Source organism: Podarcis tiliguerta (assembly GCF_965153285.1).
Source record: "Podarcis tiliguerta genome assembly, chromosome: 12".
NCBI classification, from domain to species: Eukaryota; Metazoa; Chordata; class Lepidosauria; order Squamata; family Lacertidae; genus Podarcis; species Podarcis tiliguerta.
The window spans coordinates 26,762,697-26,784,858 of NC_139545.1; the positions used below are offsets into that span (position 1 = coordinate 26,762,697).

Genomic DNA, 22,162 nt, shown 5'->3' on the forward strand with positions numbered 1-22,162 from the left:
TTACTTTTATAGAGCATGTAGCTCAGTCTCCTGTAAAGAGACTAGCTAATAACTGGCTGCTTTCTCGCACTAAAAGAATCGAGGAGAAAACAGTTGTGCCACAGAGAAATATGGGGGCACCTCCCCTTTCAAGCTCTTGACTTTATTTTCCCCTGCCCCCAACACTACTTCCTTCAAATGCCATTTTATAGAAGTAAACAGCTGAGTAGGGAAAATCAAGGCCCAGAAAAAATTGGGGAAAACCATCTTGTGTTATAAGCCAGATTGTGTTTTAAGCCAGTAATGTGTACACTGCCTGAGTTGCTGTGAGTTTGGGGGGGGGGGGCAATTGAGCAGAACTCTGATCTGAAGCTCTTTTTCTCCCCTCCCACATTCACAATGACTGCCTGCTCCTTTTTCTATTTTACAGAAATTATGCAGGTTATTGTCTTAGAGGCACTTCTGTGACATATGCCATTTTCATACTAAAGTATGAAATCACCTACAAAACCACAGGGAAGGAAGCCAATCCCTTTTAATTCTCAACCCCAGTCAACTTTAAAAATGTCTAGCACAAAAAAAATCCCTGCATCTATATACTTCGGAAATTTTGCAGGTTTCTTACCTAGAATCATAGAATTGTGGAGCTGGAAGGGACCCTGAGGGTAATCTACCTGTAATACATGATACCTAGTGGTGTCTCTCTAATATGTGCAATTTTCATCTAAATTGCTTCACAAAACAATAGAGGGCTATTAAGTGATTAAAATAAATAAATAAATCCCAAACTGGCAAAGGCTGTTCTTGCAGAAGAAACTACTGCTAGTGTCCTTCAGAAATTTGGCTTTGTTCCTTCCCTCAGAGGGGGCTGCCGTTTATGAAAGTTTTGTCCAATTCAGCCAAAAAAGAAGAGAGTTATTGATTACAGTATTATCTAAAAGACAGCAATTGCATTTTAAAGGAGCCCAGCAACAACAGCAACAAGCCATTGCACTGTTCTTCTGGAATTTCTTAGGTGTTATGCAATGTAACAAACAAATGATTTCAGCCATTTTCATGGCTGAAATCCATTTGAATCAGGCAACCTTCAAATGGATCTGAGGTGAATTGATCTGTTTTCCAAAGCACTTCATCAAATCCTGAGGTAAATAATGTAGTTGGCGCATACTCCCAGTTCTAATGGAAGCTGGTGTTTCCAAGTCATAAGACGTGTTTCAATATACTGTACTGTATTGGGATGCTGTAGTTGGCAACGTATCTATCACAGTTACTGTATACAGGTAGGCAGAGTCCCTTCTCAACTGTAGCAACCCAAAAAGCATATTCTTGCTGCCTATATTGTTTAATCTGCAATACCTTTTAAAAAAACACTCCTTAGCTTTTAAACCACTTTTTACATATATCTAAAATACTGGTAGTGTTTTTGGGGCACTTTTAGTGCATTTCTAATTGTTTTGCTGTGTTCTATTGTAAACTATCCTGGTATACATAATATGCAGGGCAGTTAGTATATATAAATCCCTGAAATAATAATAATAATAATAAATACTGAAACGCCAGTATGTGGAACCAGTTTCTGTTTCATCTGTGATTGTATGTGTTAAACAAAAACCTAAGAAAGATCACATTGTACAGTGTATGTTGCAAAATTTGTCAGATAAAACAAAGAGTGCGTTTCTCCCCCTGCTTACTGACCTGCATTCGGATTAAACAAAACGCCCTTGTGCCACCCTTCTTGGCTGTGTTATAAAATACACACCTTTTCTGGCATGGATATGAAGTTCAGTGTTAAGTTCTGGAGAACTTAAATGATAAGGCTGTCTCAGTGTTTTGGAATCTTTGAGTGCCCCTTTATAAGAGTATCGCTCTTAAGAGGCTGGAATTATTTGCCTAATCTAGTGTTTACATTTCCAGGCAAAGATGTATTGAAAAATCAAAAATCAATTCTTTTTGGGGAATAGCATTCTGTGTTTGCTTCCGTAAATTTTGCAAGCAGGCAGTATCCGAGAGAATCATTATAACTGGGCTGCCATTATACTCCCTCTGAGGGGTCAGCATACTTTTTCAGCAGGGGGCCAGTCCACTGTCCCTCAGACCTTGGGGGGGGGGCAGACTATATTTTGAAAAGAAACACACGAACGAATTCCTGTGCCCCACAAAATAACCCAGAGATGCATTTTAAATAAAAGGACACATTCTACTCATGTAAAAGCACCAGGCAGGCCCCACAAATAACCCAGAGATGCATTTTAAATAAAAGGACACATTCTACTCATGTAAAAACACGCTGATTCCTGGACTGCCTATGGGCCGGATTTAGAAAGCAGTTGGGCCAGATCTGGCCCCTGGGCCATAGTTTGCCTGCCCATGCTCTACATGCAATATTTACTTTGGATGCTAAAACTGAATTAGCAAATCAGGTCCCTTCTTCTTTCTATGTGGCAACAAGAACCCGTACCCAGGGTCATCTTTACTCAGGGGTGCAAGGGGTGTGGGGCACCCAGGCGCCAAATTTGGGGGGTGCGCAAGGCGCCCGCCACTGAAGCCACCTAAGCTCTTAACTATCTACCTGTTATGATATAATAAATAATTTTGATCAAGCTAGAAAAACAAAATACATATATATATATACCTAGGTATTACCGAAATGTATACCTACTGTTTCACTAAAGGACTTTCGACTTTGTGCGCTCATTTACCAAAGATGTGCCGCACCAGCAATGGCGCTTGTCATTCTCAACAGCACTATGCACATGAAATTAACTAAATTTGGGAGCGCTGGGTGGATCTTAGCACCCTGGCAGTACATATGCTGAAGATGGCCCTGCACGTACCTATGGGACTTTATAAGCACAGACCCTGTGCAGACATTCAGCAAGTGGGAAATCTGGCACAGGGAAGGAGAGCGAAATCTGCTTCTGTTATTGTAATTCCTCCCTCTGTGCATGGAGAAGAAATTACTTTGTAAGACTGCGCAGGGATAAACAGCCCACACAACATGACTTGCGGTCTTAACCAATGTCTGCTCAGGTGTAAGTCCTGTTGAATTCAATGGGGCTTCCTCCCAGGTAAGTGAGCCTAAACTCAAATAGGCAACTATCCATGCCTCCCCATTGTGAAGTTAATGTGAGGAATTCCTAAGCCATTTCTTTCTGGACTTTGATTACGATTTATGCCTCGTGGTTCTAAAACATTTATTGGTTAGTAAAGTAACTTGTCTTAAATCTGTTAGGAAGGAAGATGTCTGCATCCTGTCATATAAAGGAGATTTCATGGAGTAAGTCAGAGGGATGTCTGGTTGACTTGGATGATGGCAGCCCTGCAAGAAATGATTGGACAGGTATGTTGCTAGCATTCTACCTTCTTCAGCAGAGTTCTGATCGGAATCTACGTTTGCTTGATAAATGTGTGGCTTATTTTATTTTATTTTTTAATTGAATTTATATAGTGTCCTATACCCGGAGGTCTTAGGGTGGTTCAGAGAACAAAATCAAAATATAAAACCATAAAATATATAATCAAAATAAAAACAACATATTGCACTTGGTATTTTTAGTTAATGTAAGGGAAACTGAAGTATCTTGACAAATGCAGAATATTAGGTAGAAGACAATAAATATAAAGTCGCCATACTTAACTCAATTTCTTCTTTTTAACAGATGACAGAGAAAATGAACTGGAGCTGAAGTCTCATTGGTCTGAAGAATTTAAGCAACGTGTCCCTGGAGCATTTAAGACCAATCCTTTTTGGAATGTACTGTCAGCATCCAATCCTTTTTTAGACGATGTAGCTCAGTCAAACAACAGAGAAAAAAGTGACAAGCGCATATCTATCTTAAAAGAAGACCCCTATTTATTTTTTAGAGATCTAAATAACAGAGACTCTACTGCTTCATCTGGAGACGAATTGAATCTTGATTATCTTTTTCTTCGCAAATCTTCCAGGAGATCGGCAAAATCTCGGAGTGTTTCAGATCTTTTGGATATTGTAGGGACTAAGACATTTGAACTCCCTAGCACGGCACCGTCCAACCATATCCTGCCTCCAAACAGTGAACCTCTTCAGAATGATCGTGAGGCCTATAAGACAGCGTGGTTGAATCAAAGGCAGCTGGCCCGATCTTGCCTGGATTTGAATGCAATAAACCAGAGTCCGGGATGGGCCCAAACCCAGTCTGTAGAAACCCATATAGCTTGCAAAGTGAGTCATGAAGGCGGCTCAGTGCAGCTTCCTGACTCGGAGATTGCGGTCCATTTCCCTGAAGGCCACGTAGCCTTTGGAGAATTCCAAGAGGTTGGCTTACAGGCAATCCTTGACTCCCCACCATCGCTCAACCATGAGTTTTCGACCACTGTGAGCCCACTGATTGAACTGACACTAAGTAACCTCAATACCACAGAAGCCATTTTGCTTGAAATGAAAATTGCAGCCGAGGTGAAGAAGGACCCTTTCAGTCAGGTTATGACTGAAATTGTATGTCTATGTGGTTTCACCAAAGAGGGTCCGTTTGAAAGAATAAACAACTGTTACATCTATAAAGACACTATCCAAGTCAAGCTGACGGACCTAAGTCACTTGATGTACATTGTGGCTGTAGCCCAAACCAATACAATTAATTCACCTGCAAGCGCTTGGGAGTATATACACAGAAAACTCTCAGTTGGGATTTATGGACCCAAACATATCCATCCTTCTTTCACAGTTGTATTTGCCCTGTTTGGCCACAACTATGTTCCAGAGAAACTTACAGTATGTGACATTAAAAAGGGTGGAAAGAGCATGCCCCCGGTGGTTTTCCAGCTCTGGGGAAAGCATACATTTGCACTCGAGAAGCCACAAGATCTCAACGTTTTTGTGGCCTCTTGTGACCCTGATTTTGAAGTGAAGGAAGAGGATCAGAGGAAAGAAATTAAAGAAGGGATACTGAAAGGGGGCGGCGAAGTGATTCACCAGCACTTCCCATTTTCTATAATCAACAGAAGGAAAATACATCTATTTGTCTTCCGCGTCCAGGTGAAAGTCCCAAGCAACAACGTGGTGTGCCAGTTTTACATCACAACCCCTGAGCCAGCTCCAAAGCCATTAACGGGGGTGTTCAACAAGCCAAACCGATTAGAAAGACGCAAGGCGGTCAACTCTGCCCCACTGCTGTCGACGCCAACAATTAAATATCCAGTTTTTCAGGACAAAGCTTTACATGTTGCCAGCTATGGGGTAGCTTTGAAGACAGTGTTGCGTCAAAATAAAATTGACTATTTGCTGGAATATTTTAAAGGCGACACAATAGCGCTTCTTGGCGAAGATAAGGTGAAAGCCATCGGACAGGCTAAAGTAAAAGAATGGTACGTGGGCGTTCTTAGAAGAAAAGTTGGCCTCGTACACTGCAAAAATGTCAAAGTGATAGCCAAAGACCAAGCTATGGATATTGATGATAGCACAATCACAACCAAAAGTCTTCTTGAGCAAATCGCTTTGCCTTTTAGAAAGCTGACTTATATCTATGCAGCAATCTTATCCACGGTATCGGAGAAAATGAACGATTGGAAAGCTTTAGCTGATGCCCTTGGATTTTCGAACATGTCTTTGGATGCTTTCAGTGATGTACAAGCTGACAAAGAATCAGAAAAAGTAGCCTACGTTGTGAAGAAGCTCAAGGAAGTCTGCCACGATAACAGAAATACAAGGCGTTTCCTGTACGAGCTGTCTGTTGTAAGTACTGCTTGGATGTGCCCTGTTAGGCCACATTCACACCAAACATTTGACCCCTATTCTCACAGAGCTACTGTACATTTCCCAGAGTTCCCTGGGAGGGAGGATTGACAGTTAAATCACGCTGGAAATTGTAGTTCTGTGAGGAAAATGGGGGTCTCCTAGCAACTCTCACCACCCTTAACAAACGATAGTTCCCAGAATTCTTTGGGGGAAGCCATGACATGCTTTAAATGCATGGTGGGGATGTGGTCTTTGTTTATGTGAGGCCCAAATGAGCAATAATTGACTTAGCTAATTTGTTGGGATTATGGTTATCCTTCTCCACCTCAAGGCCTGTAGGCAGGTGACATGACGGTGATCCAGCAAAGCTATTTTAGTCGGGAAAATGGCTTTGTTAGCTGTGTGAGCTGCAGCTGCAATGGAAACGTTTAAAGCAGTTCTTGGCTCCGTACGTAGTTCTCTCACATGCTCCTTTATAGGTTTGTTGGATCCTGACCAAGATGTCTGAAAAAAGCTGGTTGTGAAAATGTTCACTTAATGTTGAAATTATGTAGAAGCTGTGGGGCAAAAACACACTGTTGATCACTGGGCTCTTTAGTTTTTTTTTATCAACTTTTAAGAGCCTGCCTAGTTCCTTATGAAAGCCTGGAAGTGTGGGAGCCAACAGAGTGTACTTCAGTTGTTGTTCTCCCATCATCCCTGACTGTAATTCCCGTCATCCCTGACCATTGGCCATGTTGTCTGGCTGGGGCTGATGAGAGTTTGAATCCAGTACACTGGGGAACCCAGCGTGGTGTAGAAGTTAGGGCAGGCATAGGCAAACTCGGCCCTCCAGATGTTTTGAGACTACAGTTCCCATCATCCCTGACCACTGGTCCTGTTACCTAGGGATGATGGGAGTTGTAGTCCCAAAACAACTGGAGGCCCGAGTTTGCCTATGCCTGAGTTAGGGTGTTGGAATAGGATCTAGGAAACAGGGGTTCAAATCTCCACTCAGCCATTAAGCTCACTGGGTGACCTTGGGCCAATCACCAACTTTCATCGTGTCTCACAGGGTTGTTGTGAGAATAACATGGAGCCATGTATGCTACCTTGAACTCCTTGATATAAATGCAATAATGGAAAACATGATGTTGGCTACCTCTGGTGCAGCCCGCCTCCCATCTCTGGAAAACATAAATGCCAGACAACTTTTCCTTTATCCCTATGGTAGAATTCCTGCCATAACCCTTCAGAATCATAGGTGGAATTATTTGGGGGACGTTAAAGATAGCTGTGTGACCTGATGATCAGTTGAGGGGTGAGACACCTTGCCCCTTTGTAATGAGCCAGACCCCTTCATCCTGTGATCTCACCTCTACTGGCATTGCGAATGCTTTCTAGCTGGAACTGAAGTTCTTCCTGCATCTCAGCACTTTGCTCAATGTAGAGCAGCATTTCCCAACCCGGTGCTCTCCGGACATTGTTGGGCTCAAGCTCCTCTTCACCCCAACCAGCATAGCCGGTAGTCCAGCTGCACCAGGAAGCCTGAATGCAGAGTGCTGTTCCCCCTGAAAGTTGTTTTGAAGGTGTCTCCCCTTACAGTGGTACCTCGGGATACAGACGCTTCAGGTTAAATACACTTCAGGTTACAGACTCCACTAACCCAGAAATAGTACCTCGGGGTTAAGAACTTTGCTTCAGGATGAGAACAGAAATCGTGCTCTGGCGGCACGGCGGCAGCGGGAGGCCCCATTAGCTAAAGTGGTGCTTCAGGTTAAGAACAGTTTCAGGTTAAGAACGGACCTCCGGAACAAATTAAGTACTTAACCTGAGGTACCACTGTATCTGGGTTTCCCCTGACTTTCCTCATTGCGCAATTGTAGCTGCAAGCAATCTTCCTCCATAATGAAGATTTCTCCTTAAATTTTCAGTATCAGCCTGATAATTGCATTCAGTTAATGTATTTATTGGTAGAGAAACAAGAATCGTTACTGTAGCACTTTGGTTTGCAAGAAAGTGTACTTAAAGGGTTTGCCTGGCAGCGTTGCAGTGGCTTTATGGTACTTTCTTCTACTTGAAAAGTGTAATAGCTAGAGGGACTATTCTTTCTCTGTTGACTAAGGGAGCAATCCTATTTTGTTTATTTGTTTGCTTATTAAATTTGTATACATAATATGCAAGAAGCTGGCATAAAGCAAGCCAGATTGAAAACTCTATTCAAGAGCAGGGCTACTGCTGGCTGAGCCTGACAGAGGGAAAGGAAGCCTTTAGAAAAGGATTTGAGTTATCCCATCCTTTTTGCTGGCTTAAGGGTAAAGGTAAAGGACCTCTGGATGGTTAAGTCCAGTCAAAGGTGACTATGGGGTTGTGGCGCTCATCTCACTTTCAGGCCAAGGGAGCCAGCGTTTGTCCACAGACAGCTTTCTGGTTCATGTGGCCAGCATGACTAAACCACTTCTGGTGCAATGGAACATCGTGACAGAAACTAGAGTGCACGGAAACACTGTTTACCTTCCCGCTGCAGCAGTACCTATTTATCTACTTGCACTGGCGTGCTTTCGAATTGCTACGTTGGCAGGAGCTGGGACAGAGCAATGGGAGCTCACTCCGTTGCAGGGATTCGAACCGATCGGCAAGCCCAAGAGGCTCAGTGGTTTAGACCACAGCACAACCTTACACTGGGTTGCCATGTCATGTGACCAAGCGAATAGGCTTAGGATCCAGCTCTGGTCCCTCCCCGAGAATGCCCCTTCCTTAGGCCCTAGGCTGGCTAAAGATATGTTGGGTTGGGCCCCGGCAGAGACAGGATGAGACATGCCCTTATTTAAATATACGCTCTCCCCAGCTCTCACACACTAAGGTCCTTTCACAGTGGCTCGCTATCAAAGTCATAACAAAACACAACACAACACTGTCAGCACACACCCTTAAAAAAAAGCTTGAAAACAAAAAACCACAGCAAGCCAGACAGAAACACTGTGACACATAGGTCTGCAGTCTTCACACCCGACTAAAATTCAACAAATAGGGATCCAAACCTAACTTTAGCGGGAGGGAGTTCCACAGATGAGGTGCCACAACTGAGAAGGCTCTTTCCTTGGATCACTGCCTGTAGTGGGATCCCAAGGAGGGCCTTCCCAGTAGATCTTAAAGTACAGGCTGGCGGATAATGGGACAGGCGCCCTTACAGGGATCCAAGTCATTCAAGGCACTGTAAGTTATCAACAGGACCTTGAATGGGGCCCAGTACTGTACTGTCAGCCAATGCCGAACCATTGTTACATGGTTCAGAAAAGAAGCATAGCTCCAGCGTGGTCAATGGTTCCAGTATTTCATTATTGTGTGGTCCCCCCCCTTGTTTTTAGCTGTTCTTATTTTACCTGTAAGCCACCTAGCATTGGGAAAGGTTTTGGCCTTTCAAATCTTAGTCCTTTTTCTGTGATGACATGTTGCTCATTAGCAAGTTGCCCAAAATAACAGAAGCCCTTTAGCTTAAAAATAGCAAGCACTGGAAGTCATGGGTTTCGTCATTGTCAGGATATATATACTACCGCTTAAGGACTTCTCACTAGTTCTCTGCAGCTGCAATTTTAAACATGGACTTGCAGGTAAAAGTTATGTCTCTTGCCTCCAGCTTCTTCCCCGAGGCTATATTTTCAGGCTCATTATACAGGTGTAGTTCTTGGTAAAACTTAAGCACCTTTTTGTTTTCTTTTTTACAATGGCAGCTTTCTGCCAAAGAGCTGCAGCATCTTAAAGGCCTGAGAATATAATTGATGCATATGATTGTACAGTGGTACCTCGGATTACATACACTTCAGGTTACATACGCTTCAGGTTACAGACTCCGCTAACCCAGAAATAGTACCTCAGGTTAAGAAATCGTGCTCCTGCAGTGCGGCGGCAGCAGGAGACCCCATTAGCTAAAGTGGTGCTTCAGGTTAAGAACAGTTTCAGGTTAAGAATGGACCTCCGGAAGGAATTAAGTACTTAACCCCAGGTACCACTGTACATAGGATGGAGATGGTGTGGAGATGCTGCGTAGGATCAGGCCAGCATATGATCTGTTATGGTCGGTCTGTGCAGTGCCCACATTCAACCTATGCAGAAACACTTTTTGGGTGGCCTCCTTGTGAGGAAAGCAATGTTAAAATGGAGCAGCCTCTATTTCTTCCAAAGATCTTCTATGAATCCAGTGTTTCTGTGTTTCTTCCTGAAATAACCACAATAGCGGATCAAGTTTCCATCTTGGTGTGGCATATGCAGCTGTCCCATTCTGGGATCGAACCTGCAACCTTGGTGTTATCAGTACCCCGCTCTAACCAACTGAGGAAATGGGAGTTTCAACCTCTGGAGAGCCAGAGATTCCTACTTAAACCTTGCATAATTGGTTAGTTGTAAGCTGCTGTGATTTTTTTTTAATGGTAGTACAGTCATACCTTGGTTTTCAAACAACTTAGTTCTTGAATATTTTGGCTCCTGAATGCTGCAAACCTGGAAGTGAGTGTTCCGGTTTGCGAACTATTTTTGGAAGCCGAACGTCCGATGGGGCTTTCGATTGGCTGCATGAACTTCCTGCAGCCAATCAGAAGCCGCACTTTGGTTTTCGAACATTTTGGAAGTCGAACAGACTTCCGGAACGGATTCCATTTGACTTCCAAGGTAAAACTCTATATAAATATTGTAAATAAAACAACATTTTAAGGGCAAAACGGAAGAGATATTTTCTTGTCTCAGGCGGAATGCCATTTGTTTTGTTCAGTTTTGGGCCAGCAGAGCAAAGCGACTGCATTTACATAAACCTGAGCATTTTAAAAGGACGCTCAAGTAAAAAGAGCTGAGAGCGAGAAGTCATCAGTCACTGGCTTTTCTTCTGTGAAAAATGATTATACAAATGGGCCACAATACCCATATACATTTCTTTTCCTAAGCAGATTTTATCCTGCTGCAGCCTAGTTCTAAAGTAATTGCTCAGGATAGAACTTTCAGTAATTTCAGCCAGTCTTTTCCTTGGCTAATGACTATAGGCAGGACTGTCCTAAATATCTGTAATCAGGAATAATGAGTAAACTCTATTATTGATTATGTGGTCTGACATTTATATAAAACCATACTCTTCTTTCTGGGAACAGTATGCCATTTTTGGCAGTATAGGGATAAATCTGGAAAAACTACCGTAATTAGTTCAGATTTCCTTTTAAATCTGGTTCCTACACTAATTGTTCTAGGGAAAGAGAATTGATACAGATTCACCAGCGGTTAGTAAAATTGGTAACAATTATTCCAGTGTATCTATTGTTTTGCTGCCAGACGCAAGATTCACAAAGCCCTACTCAACTTGGAGCCAAAAGTACCTTGAAGACCACCAGATACCTTATACTCTGCTTTGATCACTGAAGCCTTCAGATGGGGCACATTTTGTGCCCCCGCCCCTTAGATTTAACAGGCCTTTATCAGGGACAAAGACTTCTGCAGACCCTGCTCTGTGGAACTCCTTGCCCCATGATCTTTGTTTGACAGGAGTCACCCCTGCTTTCTTTCAAACGTCTTTTAAAAACTGTTCAATCAGGTCTTCAGAATCTTTTTTTTTTAACCAACTAATTTTTAATGATATGTTCTTTTCACTTTGGCTATTTTCACGTATTGTGTTTTTAATCTTACACCTTGCCTTCTTATAATTTCTACAGGAGTGTGGCTTATAAATATTTAAATAAATATATGTATGTGACTAAGTAAAAACATGCTGTAAAGGAGGACCCATTGAAATCAATGGACTTAAGCCTGCATTCAAATAGCATTTCATTCAGTTTTCACAATGATTCCTTACCTAATCATTTCCACATTTTATTTGATCTTTCTCCACATGTAAAAAAGCCACTTCTGGAACACTAGTGGAATATTTAGCATAAGTTTAAGTGCTCGTTTCCGTATTGCTTCAAATAGTTGCACAAGCTGGCTGTAATTAATTGTTATTCATGGTTGCTTGAGAACATAATCATCAAACTTGTGGTTTCAGGCCCTGCTGAAGCTGGATTGCCAAGGATTACTTGCACGCATCACGCAAGACACAGTCATTTTTACGTCTGCTGTGAAGCTTGGGAAAGGCTGGAGAGAGCTGGCAGAAAAATTAGCGCGACTCACAAAGCAACAAATCGAAGCTTATGAAACTCCCCACCGGGGCACAAATGGAGATGTCCCTCCAGAGGTGAAACTTCTCTCACTTTCTTTCACTGTGCTCTTTTGCCACCAGAGCTTTTTAGGCTGAATACAGACCATTGTTTTTATAACTGACATAAAATGGCATTGCTTGCCATGGGATGTATGTGCATACATTCCTTTTGCCCCACCATTGCTTCTATACAAACAGGTTGCATAGGTTTTCTGAGCACAATTCAAAGTGTTGGTGCTGACCTTTAAAGCCGTAAATGGCCTCGGTCCTGTATACCTGAAGGAGCGTCTCCACCCCCATCATTCAGCTCGGATACTGAGGTCCAGCTCCGAGGGCCTTCTAGTGGTTCCCTCACTGCAAGAAGTGAAGTTACAGGGAATCAGGCAGAAGGCCTTCTTGGTAGTGGTGCCCGCCCTGTGGAACGCCCTCCCATCAGATGTCAAGGAGATAAGTAACCATACAACATTTAGAAGACATCTAAAGGCAGCCCTGCTCAGGGAAGTTTCTAATGTTTGATGTTTTATCATGTTTTTAATATTAATATTACAATATTTTATTATAATATTATAATATTATGTTGGGGAAACCCATCTAGATGGGCAGGGTATAAATAATAAATTATTATTACTGTTATTATTTCTTAAATGATATAATACTCATCAAACATGGTGAAAACAGAATTGGTCTCTCTTCAGTCCTAAACATCATTCTCTCTCTCTCTCTCTCTCTCTCGGTCTTACTGTTATGTGTCCAAACTTTCGACTCTAATAATTCTTGTCTGTGTTATAATAGCATGACACAAAATTGCTCAAAGCCATTTCTCAAAGCCCACCCAAAGAGAAGAGGCTCATCAAGTTGATGGAGACAAAATATTGAATCAAACATTTAAATGGCTTCTCTAGAGAATTTAAATGGAGACATCCTGAGGGTGTAAGTCTATAAAGATTCATTCTGCAGTCCTGTGCATATTTTATTTAGGATAAGGTACACTGATCTCTGCTGAGTTCTGAGTAAACATGTTTTGGATTGTTCCGCATCTGTCAATGAAGCTATATAAAAATTTCCATTAACATCGGCCTTTATTGGCAGATGATTTTAGCTTGGTATCCCAACCAAATATGAAAATGTATAGATATTGTTGGAGGACAATGACAGCTTAACTAGCAAGGCACATGACCGTATAGTGGTACCTCGGGTTGCAGGTGCTTCAGGTTACAGGTGCTTCAGTTTACAGACTCCACTAACCCAGAAATAGTACCTCGGGTTAAGAACTTTGTTTCAGGATGAGAACAGAAATTGTGTGCGGTGGCATGGCAGCAGTGGGAGGCTCCATTAGCTAAAGTGGTACCTCAGGTTAAGAATGGTTTCAGGTTAAGAATGAACCTCCAGAACGAATTAAGTTCTCAACCCAAAGCACCACTCTATAATGCAGTGAATAATCCAAACAGGAAGCAATGCAAAACTTTGAGCATTTCAGTATAATTTGGCTTTCAAATTTTTGTCTGTATGTTGCTCAGCATACCCACTACAACCCACTAGTTCCCATAATAGAAAAGAGGTCAGAATATTATTCACATCATTTTTTGAATCGATTTCTTTTGGCTTGTATTTAATTTTGATTGTGGACCACCTTGGCTTGTTCTTTGAGTTACCAGATTTTTCCTGTAGTTCTCTGATATGTGACTTGCACTTGCACTTAAATAAGACAAAATAATAAATGCTATAGGCAAAGATAATCTTGGTGAAATCTTGCATAAAGTACTGTTTGTCAAAAAGGGGGGGGGGAGTACTTGATTTTGCAGTGCTCCTATCCTCCTCTCTCTTTTTCTTATGGTTATGTTTTTATTTGGAATCATTCATCACGAGCAGCCTTAGAAATCTCATATCAGCTGCCCCAGTGATATTAAGCTGTCAAGTTAGAAGTTAAATGAAATATTCACAACAAGCAAATAGCTGCCTCTTTGTCTGTCAGCATGCAGCGTGCAGGAATTTGATAACTCTGTGCGCAGTGTTTTCATTTTTCCTGTGTTTATTTATAGCTTGGTCTTTCCCAAAGGAGGGTCAGGTTCTGTAACTTCTTTCCTTACTCAATTCTTACAGCAGCCTTGTGTGTCAGATCCCACTTTGCAGACGAGATACTCACTCTGACGTTTTTAAATTTTTGTATTAGTTTCACCTGTAGGCTGCTTTCCCACATAAATGTGGCCAAAGCGGCTCGCAGTGCTGCAAAAAAATAAAACAAAATGCATATTATTACAATAATAGTTTAATGTGCATTGATTTCAAAACATACATAGTATGATAATCCAGCACACAGTGCTTTAAAAGAGTCTCATCCTCCATGAATACTATCTTCTAGCTCCACTGATGGAGGCCATATAGCCCTGAATACCAGTTTCAGGGAATCACAAGTGCTGTTTTATATTACTAGATAATTCATTTTTATATTACTATTAATGAATGAATTAAATTTGTATACTCACCCCCCCTTCATCTGTAGCTCTCAGGGCAGTTCACAACATAAATCTGCTTCACAGCAGATGATGATTCCACCCAGCTGGGGCTTCTTCTGCAGCCAATCAGGGCTGGGTGGAGTGTCCACCAATCAGGAGGGAGTGCACAGTTAAATGGTCCACTTGGGCTTGGCTTGGTCATGGCTAGAGATTAGCTGGGCATTGGAGCGGTTTGCTAGGCACGGCAGCCCCGATTATTTCCCCGAGGGGAAGGATAAAATTCTAAAATGGGCCTGAAAGTGTTTTCTTGGTTTAGGTAGGAGAACAAAAAGCCATTCTGGGAGGAATCAGCTTAATTAGAAACCGGTTTAAAGTCCAATTTTAAATAAAGTTCTTAATTACTTCTGTAAAAGGTTTTTGGCTTATCAGCTTAACCATCAAGCTTAAACCCTCATCATGTGTGTTTAAATTAAATTCCAGTTTTGTTTCCAACATGGCTCATCCTTCCTTTGATCCTCTGGGTGAGGGAGAAGTGGTCACAGGCTTTTCTTTCACATTATTAAGAATCCTTGCTCCTGGATATTAGCAGTTGCTACCACATACAGAGAATCTCAGACCTCAACAGGTTGTTTTAAAGCACCCCAAACTCTGTCACGTTCTGTATCTTTATTGAGGAAGTTTACCACAACCATGTCTTCCAACACACTAATGTCTTTACGGTTCACGCTTGCCGGTTACACCTGGAGTAGCCAACCTGGTTCCCTCCTGTTGCTGTTGGACTCCATCTCCCATCATCCCCAGCTAGCAGGTATCATGGTTAGTGCTGATGGGACCTGTAGTCCACCTGAGGGCACAGTGCTGGCTACTACTGAGCTGCATGGCAGTACATAACACTGGCCAGGTTTGAGGCATAGCTGGGCAAATTGCCCCCTTGCCCTGGTAAGCCCCATAAGCTTAGCAGACAGCACTGGGACAGCAGGAGTTTCTTTTGGACAGGTCTCTCCTGCAAGCAAATCTGGTCTTGAGCATCGTTCATGTAGTAAGCAGAAAATACAAATGCAGGTTCTTCATTCAGGTTTTCCAAACACTGCTAGCTGTGATCACTAGCTCACAAGCATTCCGAGACTTTAAAAATAGCACTTGCTTATTCAGTCAATCTATATGAGCGGACACTCCTATTACACGACTTCTTGCCATTCTGCATCTCCTAATTGCTGTTAAGTAAAACAGTGGTAAGAATGAATTGCACTCCACCCTGTCTCAAATTCTTGACTTTCACAGACCAGGCTGAGTTTGCAGATCTAGGAAGCCCCCTTTGTCTCTCTTTAATTTGCAAATCAAGCTTAAATGAGAACATTTGATCCCAAAGCTGCAGGTTCAAGGTTATTTTTACAGTATCTGTCTGCATTTTGAGAGCTTGACAGCGAGACTGGCGTTCTGGCTTCTTTACTGTTGGTGCTAAACTTGCTCTCTCCATCTGTGGTTTTCAGATTTACTTTAAAGGTAGTATGTTTTTAAAACAGAAGTTTCTGATGGAGCATAATTTTAAAAAATGACTTCCATAATTATCCATTATTTTCTGCTGTTCTGATTTGCCAGTGTTTATGTTTGAAATTTTTAAACATAAATGACCCCCTCCATGAATAATACAGCTTTCTGTTTGCCTTTTTGTTATCTTCTGTGCTTTATTTTTAAAACTTTGCTGTTGCACCTTCCAGCAGACATCTACAAAATGAGAATAAAATTAATTTTCAGTAGGAATTCCTAAAGTTCTGTCTGTGCAAGGCTGCAGTGACCCAGTGCTCATTATGCATAACTTCTAATTCCTAAAATTGTTATTCCCTATTATCAAAGATAATTTCTGGGTTGCCAGAGCTTGTGATGTCCTATGTTTTTAGTGTTGCTAAGAAGTAGTTGCAGGCCCCCTCAATTGGTTGCTGTACTTTACGTGAGGTACACGTTGAGAAGTTTAAAGTACTCCTTTGCATGAGTCAGAATGTTGATCTTTTTAGCCCAGTAATGTCACTGCCTCCTAAGTTCTTCCTTGATGAGATCTTATCTAGAGATACTTGTGTGTGAACTTGGGACCTTATTATCGCTCTCCTTTCCAGTTCAGCTTCTTTTAAATTTTCCACAAGGAGTGATGACCTACTTTGGGAAACTGCACTAGAATTTGAGCTGCTCGAGTAAAATGTTAACATTCATTGATCAATGACCATATTTGGAGTTTAGAAAATTAGCTGCTCAGTGATCCAGGTCCAACTCAGGGGGATTTCATGATCGATTCCATTTCATTAATTTCATTATTGAGTACAATTTAAAGCATTTTTATCCCTCTTTTTCCATTAAAATGTTCAAGACAGCTTACAAAAGTTAAAAAAATAGCAGAACAGTTAATGAGACCCACAAAAAACAACAACACACCAGATCAAATATAAACACTTTACACAGCATTCAAAATTTGTCTGGTGCCAGACGTATTCTGCACCAGGCTATCAGCAACTTGTGACCAAGTGAAGATGCCTGGGCGCCTGATTTCTCCACCACCTGGAAGTTCATGCCTGGGGATCCTTGGATCTTGACTGTTTTCACACACTAACAGCAAAGCCTGTAGAATTCCATCCATGATATTCATCTGAACAAATTTCAGGAACCAGAAAGTTGTATTCCAAAATACAACTTTGGAGCTGTCTAGCCTCCAAATGGCAACTGGGAATTTTGTTTTGTTGATTCTAACCTTGGTTTAAGGAGCCGTTTGGTGCCTAGCTTATATATCTGAATTTATAACACTGCCTTTACATCGATTGACTTAAAATACAATGGCAAGCAGCCTAAATTGTAAAAGAGGAGCCTAAAAAACAAACAAGCAGACCACAAATTTAATAACTTCATAATATATGAAGTTCACACAAAATGTTTTTCAAGACAGAAGCAAGGATAAAATAGCCTCCTAACCAAAAGGCTACCAGAAAGAAGAAGAAACTAATTTTGTGATGTGTAAATGCAAAATGATAATGAGAGAGTGGAGAATGGGGACTAGGTTCATCAGCAGAATCTTTTGGAGGGGAGCTCAACTTAGAACAGAAATCCAACCAACCATAAATGTTATCTCCAGATATTCAGTTGTTTTCTGAATGCCCCTCAGACCCAAATGGTCCTTATAAAAAGAGGAAGAAAAAAATTGTCGGGGCTGACGATTTCATCAGGGATTTAAAGACTGGTAAAAATGAATCCATTAATTCCTTTCAACATGCTGGGGGGGGGGGGGGTAGAGATACTTTTTTTTAAAAAAAGTTACCTACTTAATGATATGAGGACATGTTTGTTTAGAGTTGACTGTATGTTTAGAATTCTAGTAATATGATAATAAGTATGGGTATGAATGAGAATAGTTAACTGAGGTACAGCTAAGTTATTACTATTTTAAGCTGGTGAATGTTATTGTTCCTGCCTATGGATTTTAAAGGGTTATGTATTTTACCATGAATCTGTATTTAAAAATATAGTAAGCCACTTTGCTTTTTGTGGAATGCCCTCCCCAGGGAGGTTTGTTGGGCGCCTCCATGATATATTTTTAAGTGCCAGGCAACAAGATGTAAATGATAATAATTGATCCCTGGTATGTTTTCAACTGCAGATGATGTGGAAACCGGCGTATGATTTCCTGTACACCTGGGGAGCTCACTATGGAGACAGTTACAGAGATATGTTGCAAGACCTGCAGTCTGCACTGGACAAAATGAAGAATCCTGTGACCAAACAGTGGCGAGAATTAACCGGAGCTCTGATTCTAGTTAACTGCATGGAGGTTCTCCAGGCAAGTGCTTTCTCTAAGATGGATGAAGACTAGAAGTCATCTAATTTAGAAAGGCGCCATGGAAATTATCTTCCTGAAACACAAAGCAGTTAAATGAGAGCATTTGCATCAAGAACCGTTTAGCTCCTCTGCCTGTGAAAATTATGCCTATTGCTTCTGGCTTTTATGGGCTTAAGCTTTTTTAAATGAAAAGATCAAGTCATTTATTTTTCAAGCAGGACCAGTTTTCCCTTGCTTTTCCTCATACCCACGTCCCTACAACAACATGTCTCGAAAGGTGTTCGTGTACAGCAGTCGGAATCTGACCAGCCTTGCAGTGGCCTGCACATTTTGGGGGGTAGTTTAGTACGGGAGGAATTGAAGCTGGGCAGCATAGTTACATTACTTATTCAGAGCGTTTTACCTAGAAATTATTCCGTATGCCTGCTATTATCATTCCTGAGAGAACCAGTGAGGGAAACTGCACACTCCTGGGAATACATGGTTGCTCTGAGGTAATTGGGAAAGCTGTAAATATACCCTCAATTACTTTACTACAGTAGCATCTTGGCTTACGTTACCCTTGCGTAACGCAAACTTCAGGTTGCAAAAGTGGGAAACCCAGAAGTGTTTCGCCACACGTGCATGTGCAGAAGCGCTCTACCGTGCCGCGTGCATGCGCAGAAATGGTCTGCTGCCACTCACGCACATGCGCAGAAGCAGTCCCTCCGGTTACGGAAACCTTGGGATCTGACCAGAAGTTTGGAATGGATCTCATCCGCAGCCAGAGGTACGTTTGGATTCCAGTGGAAATGGACTGTCTGAACGCCTCTCTGCCAGGTATCTGTATTATTGACCCATGTTTCTTCATGAAAAAGTGGTCTGTCCCCTTTGTGGATGTCTTGTGCTATTCATTTCCCGCAGCGCACCAGCCTTATCTCTCATCCCCAGGTAATGGGAGCCCCACCTCCATCTTGCTGTGACCTTGCCTTCTTATTCGGCTCTAAAGCAGATCCAGAATTGACATTCTGTGACAGTGGTGACATATTCTTAGGGTCAGTTCTCTGCTCAGTTCTCCACTCCTCAGGGCAAATGAAATGCATGGTCGGCGGATGATTTTTATGAAAACTGCCCACTGGCATAGGAATCACAAAGCAATCTGCTCTGCTGCTGTCATAGTTTCCGAACTTGTATCTATAACATGGTGGTTCCAACATCCACTTCCGACTATCAGGCTCTGCTTGATACCCCTAACATCATAATGACAAATGAAACTGTTTTTAATGATTAAAAAAAAAAAAAAGTTGTCTGCATCCACCCAGGAACGTCCAAAGATAGATATTATTTTTGCACCATTGCATGTGTCAAAGGTTTAATGTACAGATACAATTTATTCACTTTTTTTTACCTGCTGTGTTTTATTTGTGTGGGCTCTTAAGTTGGGCAGTCCTAGCTTACAAGGGCCAATGGCAGCTGTTGAATCACTGACTGCCCTGTTAGCTACTACCTCTTCTGTTTTTTGTTTTTTTAATTCAAGAGGTACACAGCAGGGCATTAGGGACCAAATGTATTTGCCATTATTATAGGTTTGTGTGTTCTTTGATAAAAAAAACCGTTCCACTTTTTGTTTCACTGTAGTAAGAGTATTTTTTTGCGGGGGGGGGGATTTGCATTGAGATCATGTGTGGATAAGAAGGCCACAGGCAGTCATTAGTTTCTCACTGCCTGTGGATGCCTATAAAAAGAGACTTGAGAAAAACAAATAGGCTCTAAACCTCAGTGCCATTTGTGCCTTGACAATCTTACCACAATCCTAGCAAAAATCTTAGTAGTGTGAATTAATGTTGCAAGAAATGTGGCAGTTATTCACACCTAATAGTTCTAATATGTCACACCCCAAACTGCAAAGACAGAAAATTTAAGAGTTCATTTTATTTAGTGGGGGGCACTCTGTTCTGACATAGCAATCTCAGACCATTACACCGTGGTTTATCAGCCAATGAAAAGCCTGTGCCCATGTGGTTGCTCTTTGAATCTTCACTCCCCTCATGGTCCTGGCTTTGTAGCTTAAGATCACGGCTTCTTTGAACCACAGTTTCCTATTACATCTGGTCTCGGAATTGCTGATTTAATCTCTGCTTGTCATGGTTATCAAATCACAGTTTTCTGGTGCAGATGTATCTGGAAACTATGGTTTAGATCAGCCAAGCATGAAGAGAAGGATAGGGAGGGAGTGTACTGGTAAATGGTTCATTCTCAGACTGTTGAGCCATGGTTTGTGGGACCAAGATTGCTAGTTGAAGTTTGCCCATAGAAGTCAACAATTCAGCCACTAAGACTGTTACTCTAGGGCAAGGTTATAGGACATGATTATATGCTCAGTTACTGAAACCCAGTGTCTTGTGTTCATGAAGTTCCCTGAATCTATGGAGCTGGATTCCTTGACAGTAAAACAGATGTAGCTATGTGACTGGACTCCTTCACACACTAACAGATTCCTTTGTGGAGGGCTCCACCTCCATTTAGGATGCAGGCATAAGCAGCCAGCATAGGAACATGGTACTCTGTGAAGTGGCTGCAAGTGATACTTTCTTATATGATATTGGAAATGGTCCTGTCAATGCCCAAAGAAAAGACTATGGCTTGACAAAATCTTAACAGAGGTTACTGTTCCAGAACCTACCTCAGCAAGCATGTTGAGGAGCGGAAGGAGGAGTTTGGTACCTCATGAAGCAAAATGGGATGAAGGGTATTCTCACCTCCTGTCTGCATTTACTATGCATTTCCATGTATGTGTACTCAGAAGTGAGTTCTGCTGTTCCCAGAGATAGGATTGCACAAGATTGTCGCTTTCCTTTGGAATAGGGTTGGGGAGTAACCATCATTCTTAAAGGGACTGGGTTTCATTTGGTCTTCCTGGTTTTTTTATATGAGCATTGCTAAATTTTATTTTGCTTGACCAAAAATACAAAGGCCTGATGTGAAGAATTCTAATAGTCTTTGTATAACAGATGAGGAAAATTGCCAACATTTTGCTTTTATGGAAGGGATTCCAGATATAGCTTCAGGTTTTTGACTACAAGGGCACCTCAAGCAAGGAAACGAGGGGCTGAGCAATCGTCTACGAAGGCAGCTCATATTGTGTTTATTTTCAAAGTGCAGTTTTTGGAACTGATGTTGTAATGTTATATTCTGATATATTGGTTTAATACTTTATTAAAAAAAAGTTTTGTGTATTTTGATTAAACTGACTCTTTTAATTCTGATTTGGGACATGCCACATCTGTCACAAGTGCATAATCTCCACCACTGGACCTGCCATTGTATTATTGTTTTTATTTATTAAATTTGTATACCACCCTTCATCTGAAGCCGAACCAGGGTGGTTCACGACAGAAAAATACAAAAGGAGAATACAAAACACAAAACAAAACAAAAACCAATAGCAAGAAAATGTAATAGCAAGAGGGAAAACATCCAACCTGTATTACATTAATAGCATTATTCTAAGCAGAGAGGATTTAGATTTTCAAAGTTGTGTATGTGTATTTTAAATCGTGGTTGGCTGGCCACTTAACCAATTCTATACTAGTGGGTTGGGTCTTTGAGGTCCCTTCCAATTCCATGCTTCCTTGAGGAAGGGAAGCGGGATTGTATCTGCAGAGTCCTGGGTAGTGAAATGAGCTCCCCATGGATCTAGAAATTGTGTTGAGTTTCCTTCTCAACCCCCCAGTGTCTCATGACAACCTAAATTAGGATGGTGCCAAAAATGAAGGGAAAAGGTGCCTGTGACTGGTAAATCAGATTTCCCTCTAGGTCTAATTAGAGGTAACTGCTATCTATTTGAGAATGCAGGTGGGGGATCAGAATGCAAGATCTTAAAGCTAGCAAGCGAGGAATATAGGTCAGGGCATTTTAAGAAATAGCTGTGGTTGATGGCATTGGGAGGTTTTGAATACCACTGACTACAAATATGCAACAAGGCTTTAGATATTTCAGAATTTTCAGTGTGTGCGTTCCCTGACAGCCTGTGCTTTGGCTCACTTATGTGAATCTAAATGAGGCAGCGA

The 22,162-nt window shown here is 41.6% G+C and overlaps 1 protein-coding gene across 1 annotated transcript in view; it reads left to right on the forward strand.

The window, feature by feature from the left end:
• Window positions 1-21,358, forward strand: part of MACC1 (MET transcriptional regulator MACC1) — a 29,000-nt gene extending 7,642 nt beyond the window's left edge. The window contains exons 2-5 of the mRNA XM_083405384.1: window positions 3,212-3,319; window positions 3,639-5,689; window positions 11,691-11,879; window positions 17,934-21,358. Of these exons, the coding sequence (XP_083261510.1) occupies window positions 3,220-3,319; window positions 3,639-5,689; window positions 11,691-11,879; window positions 17,934-18,146 (2,553 nt within the window). The 5' untranslated portion in view covers window positions 3,212-3,219 and the 3' untranslated portion in view covers window positions 18,147-21,358. The remainder of the gene's footprint in view (window positions 1-3,211; window positions 3,320-3,638; window positions 5,690-11,690; window positions 11,880-17,933) is intronic.
• Window positions 21,359-22,162: the final 804 nt, after the last annotated feature.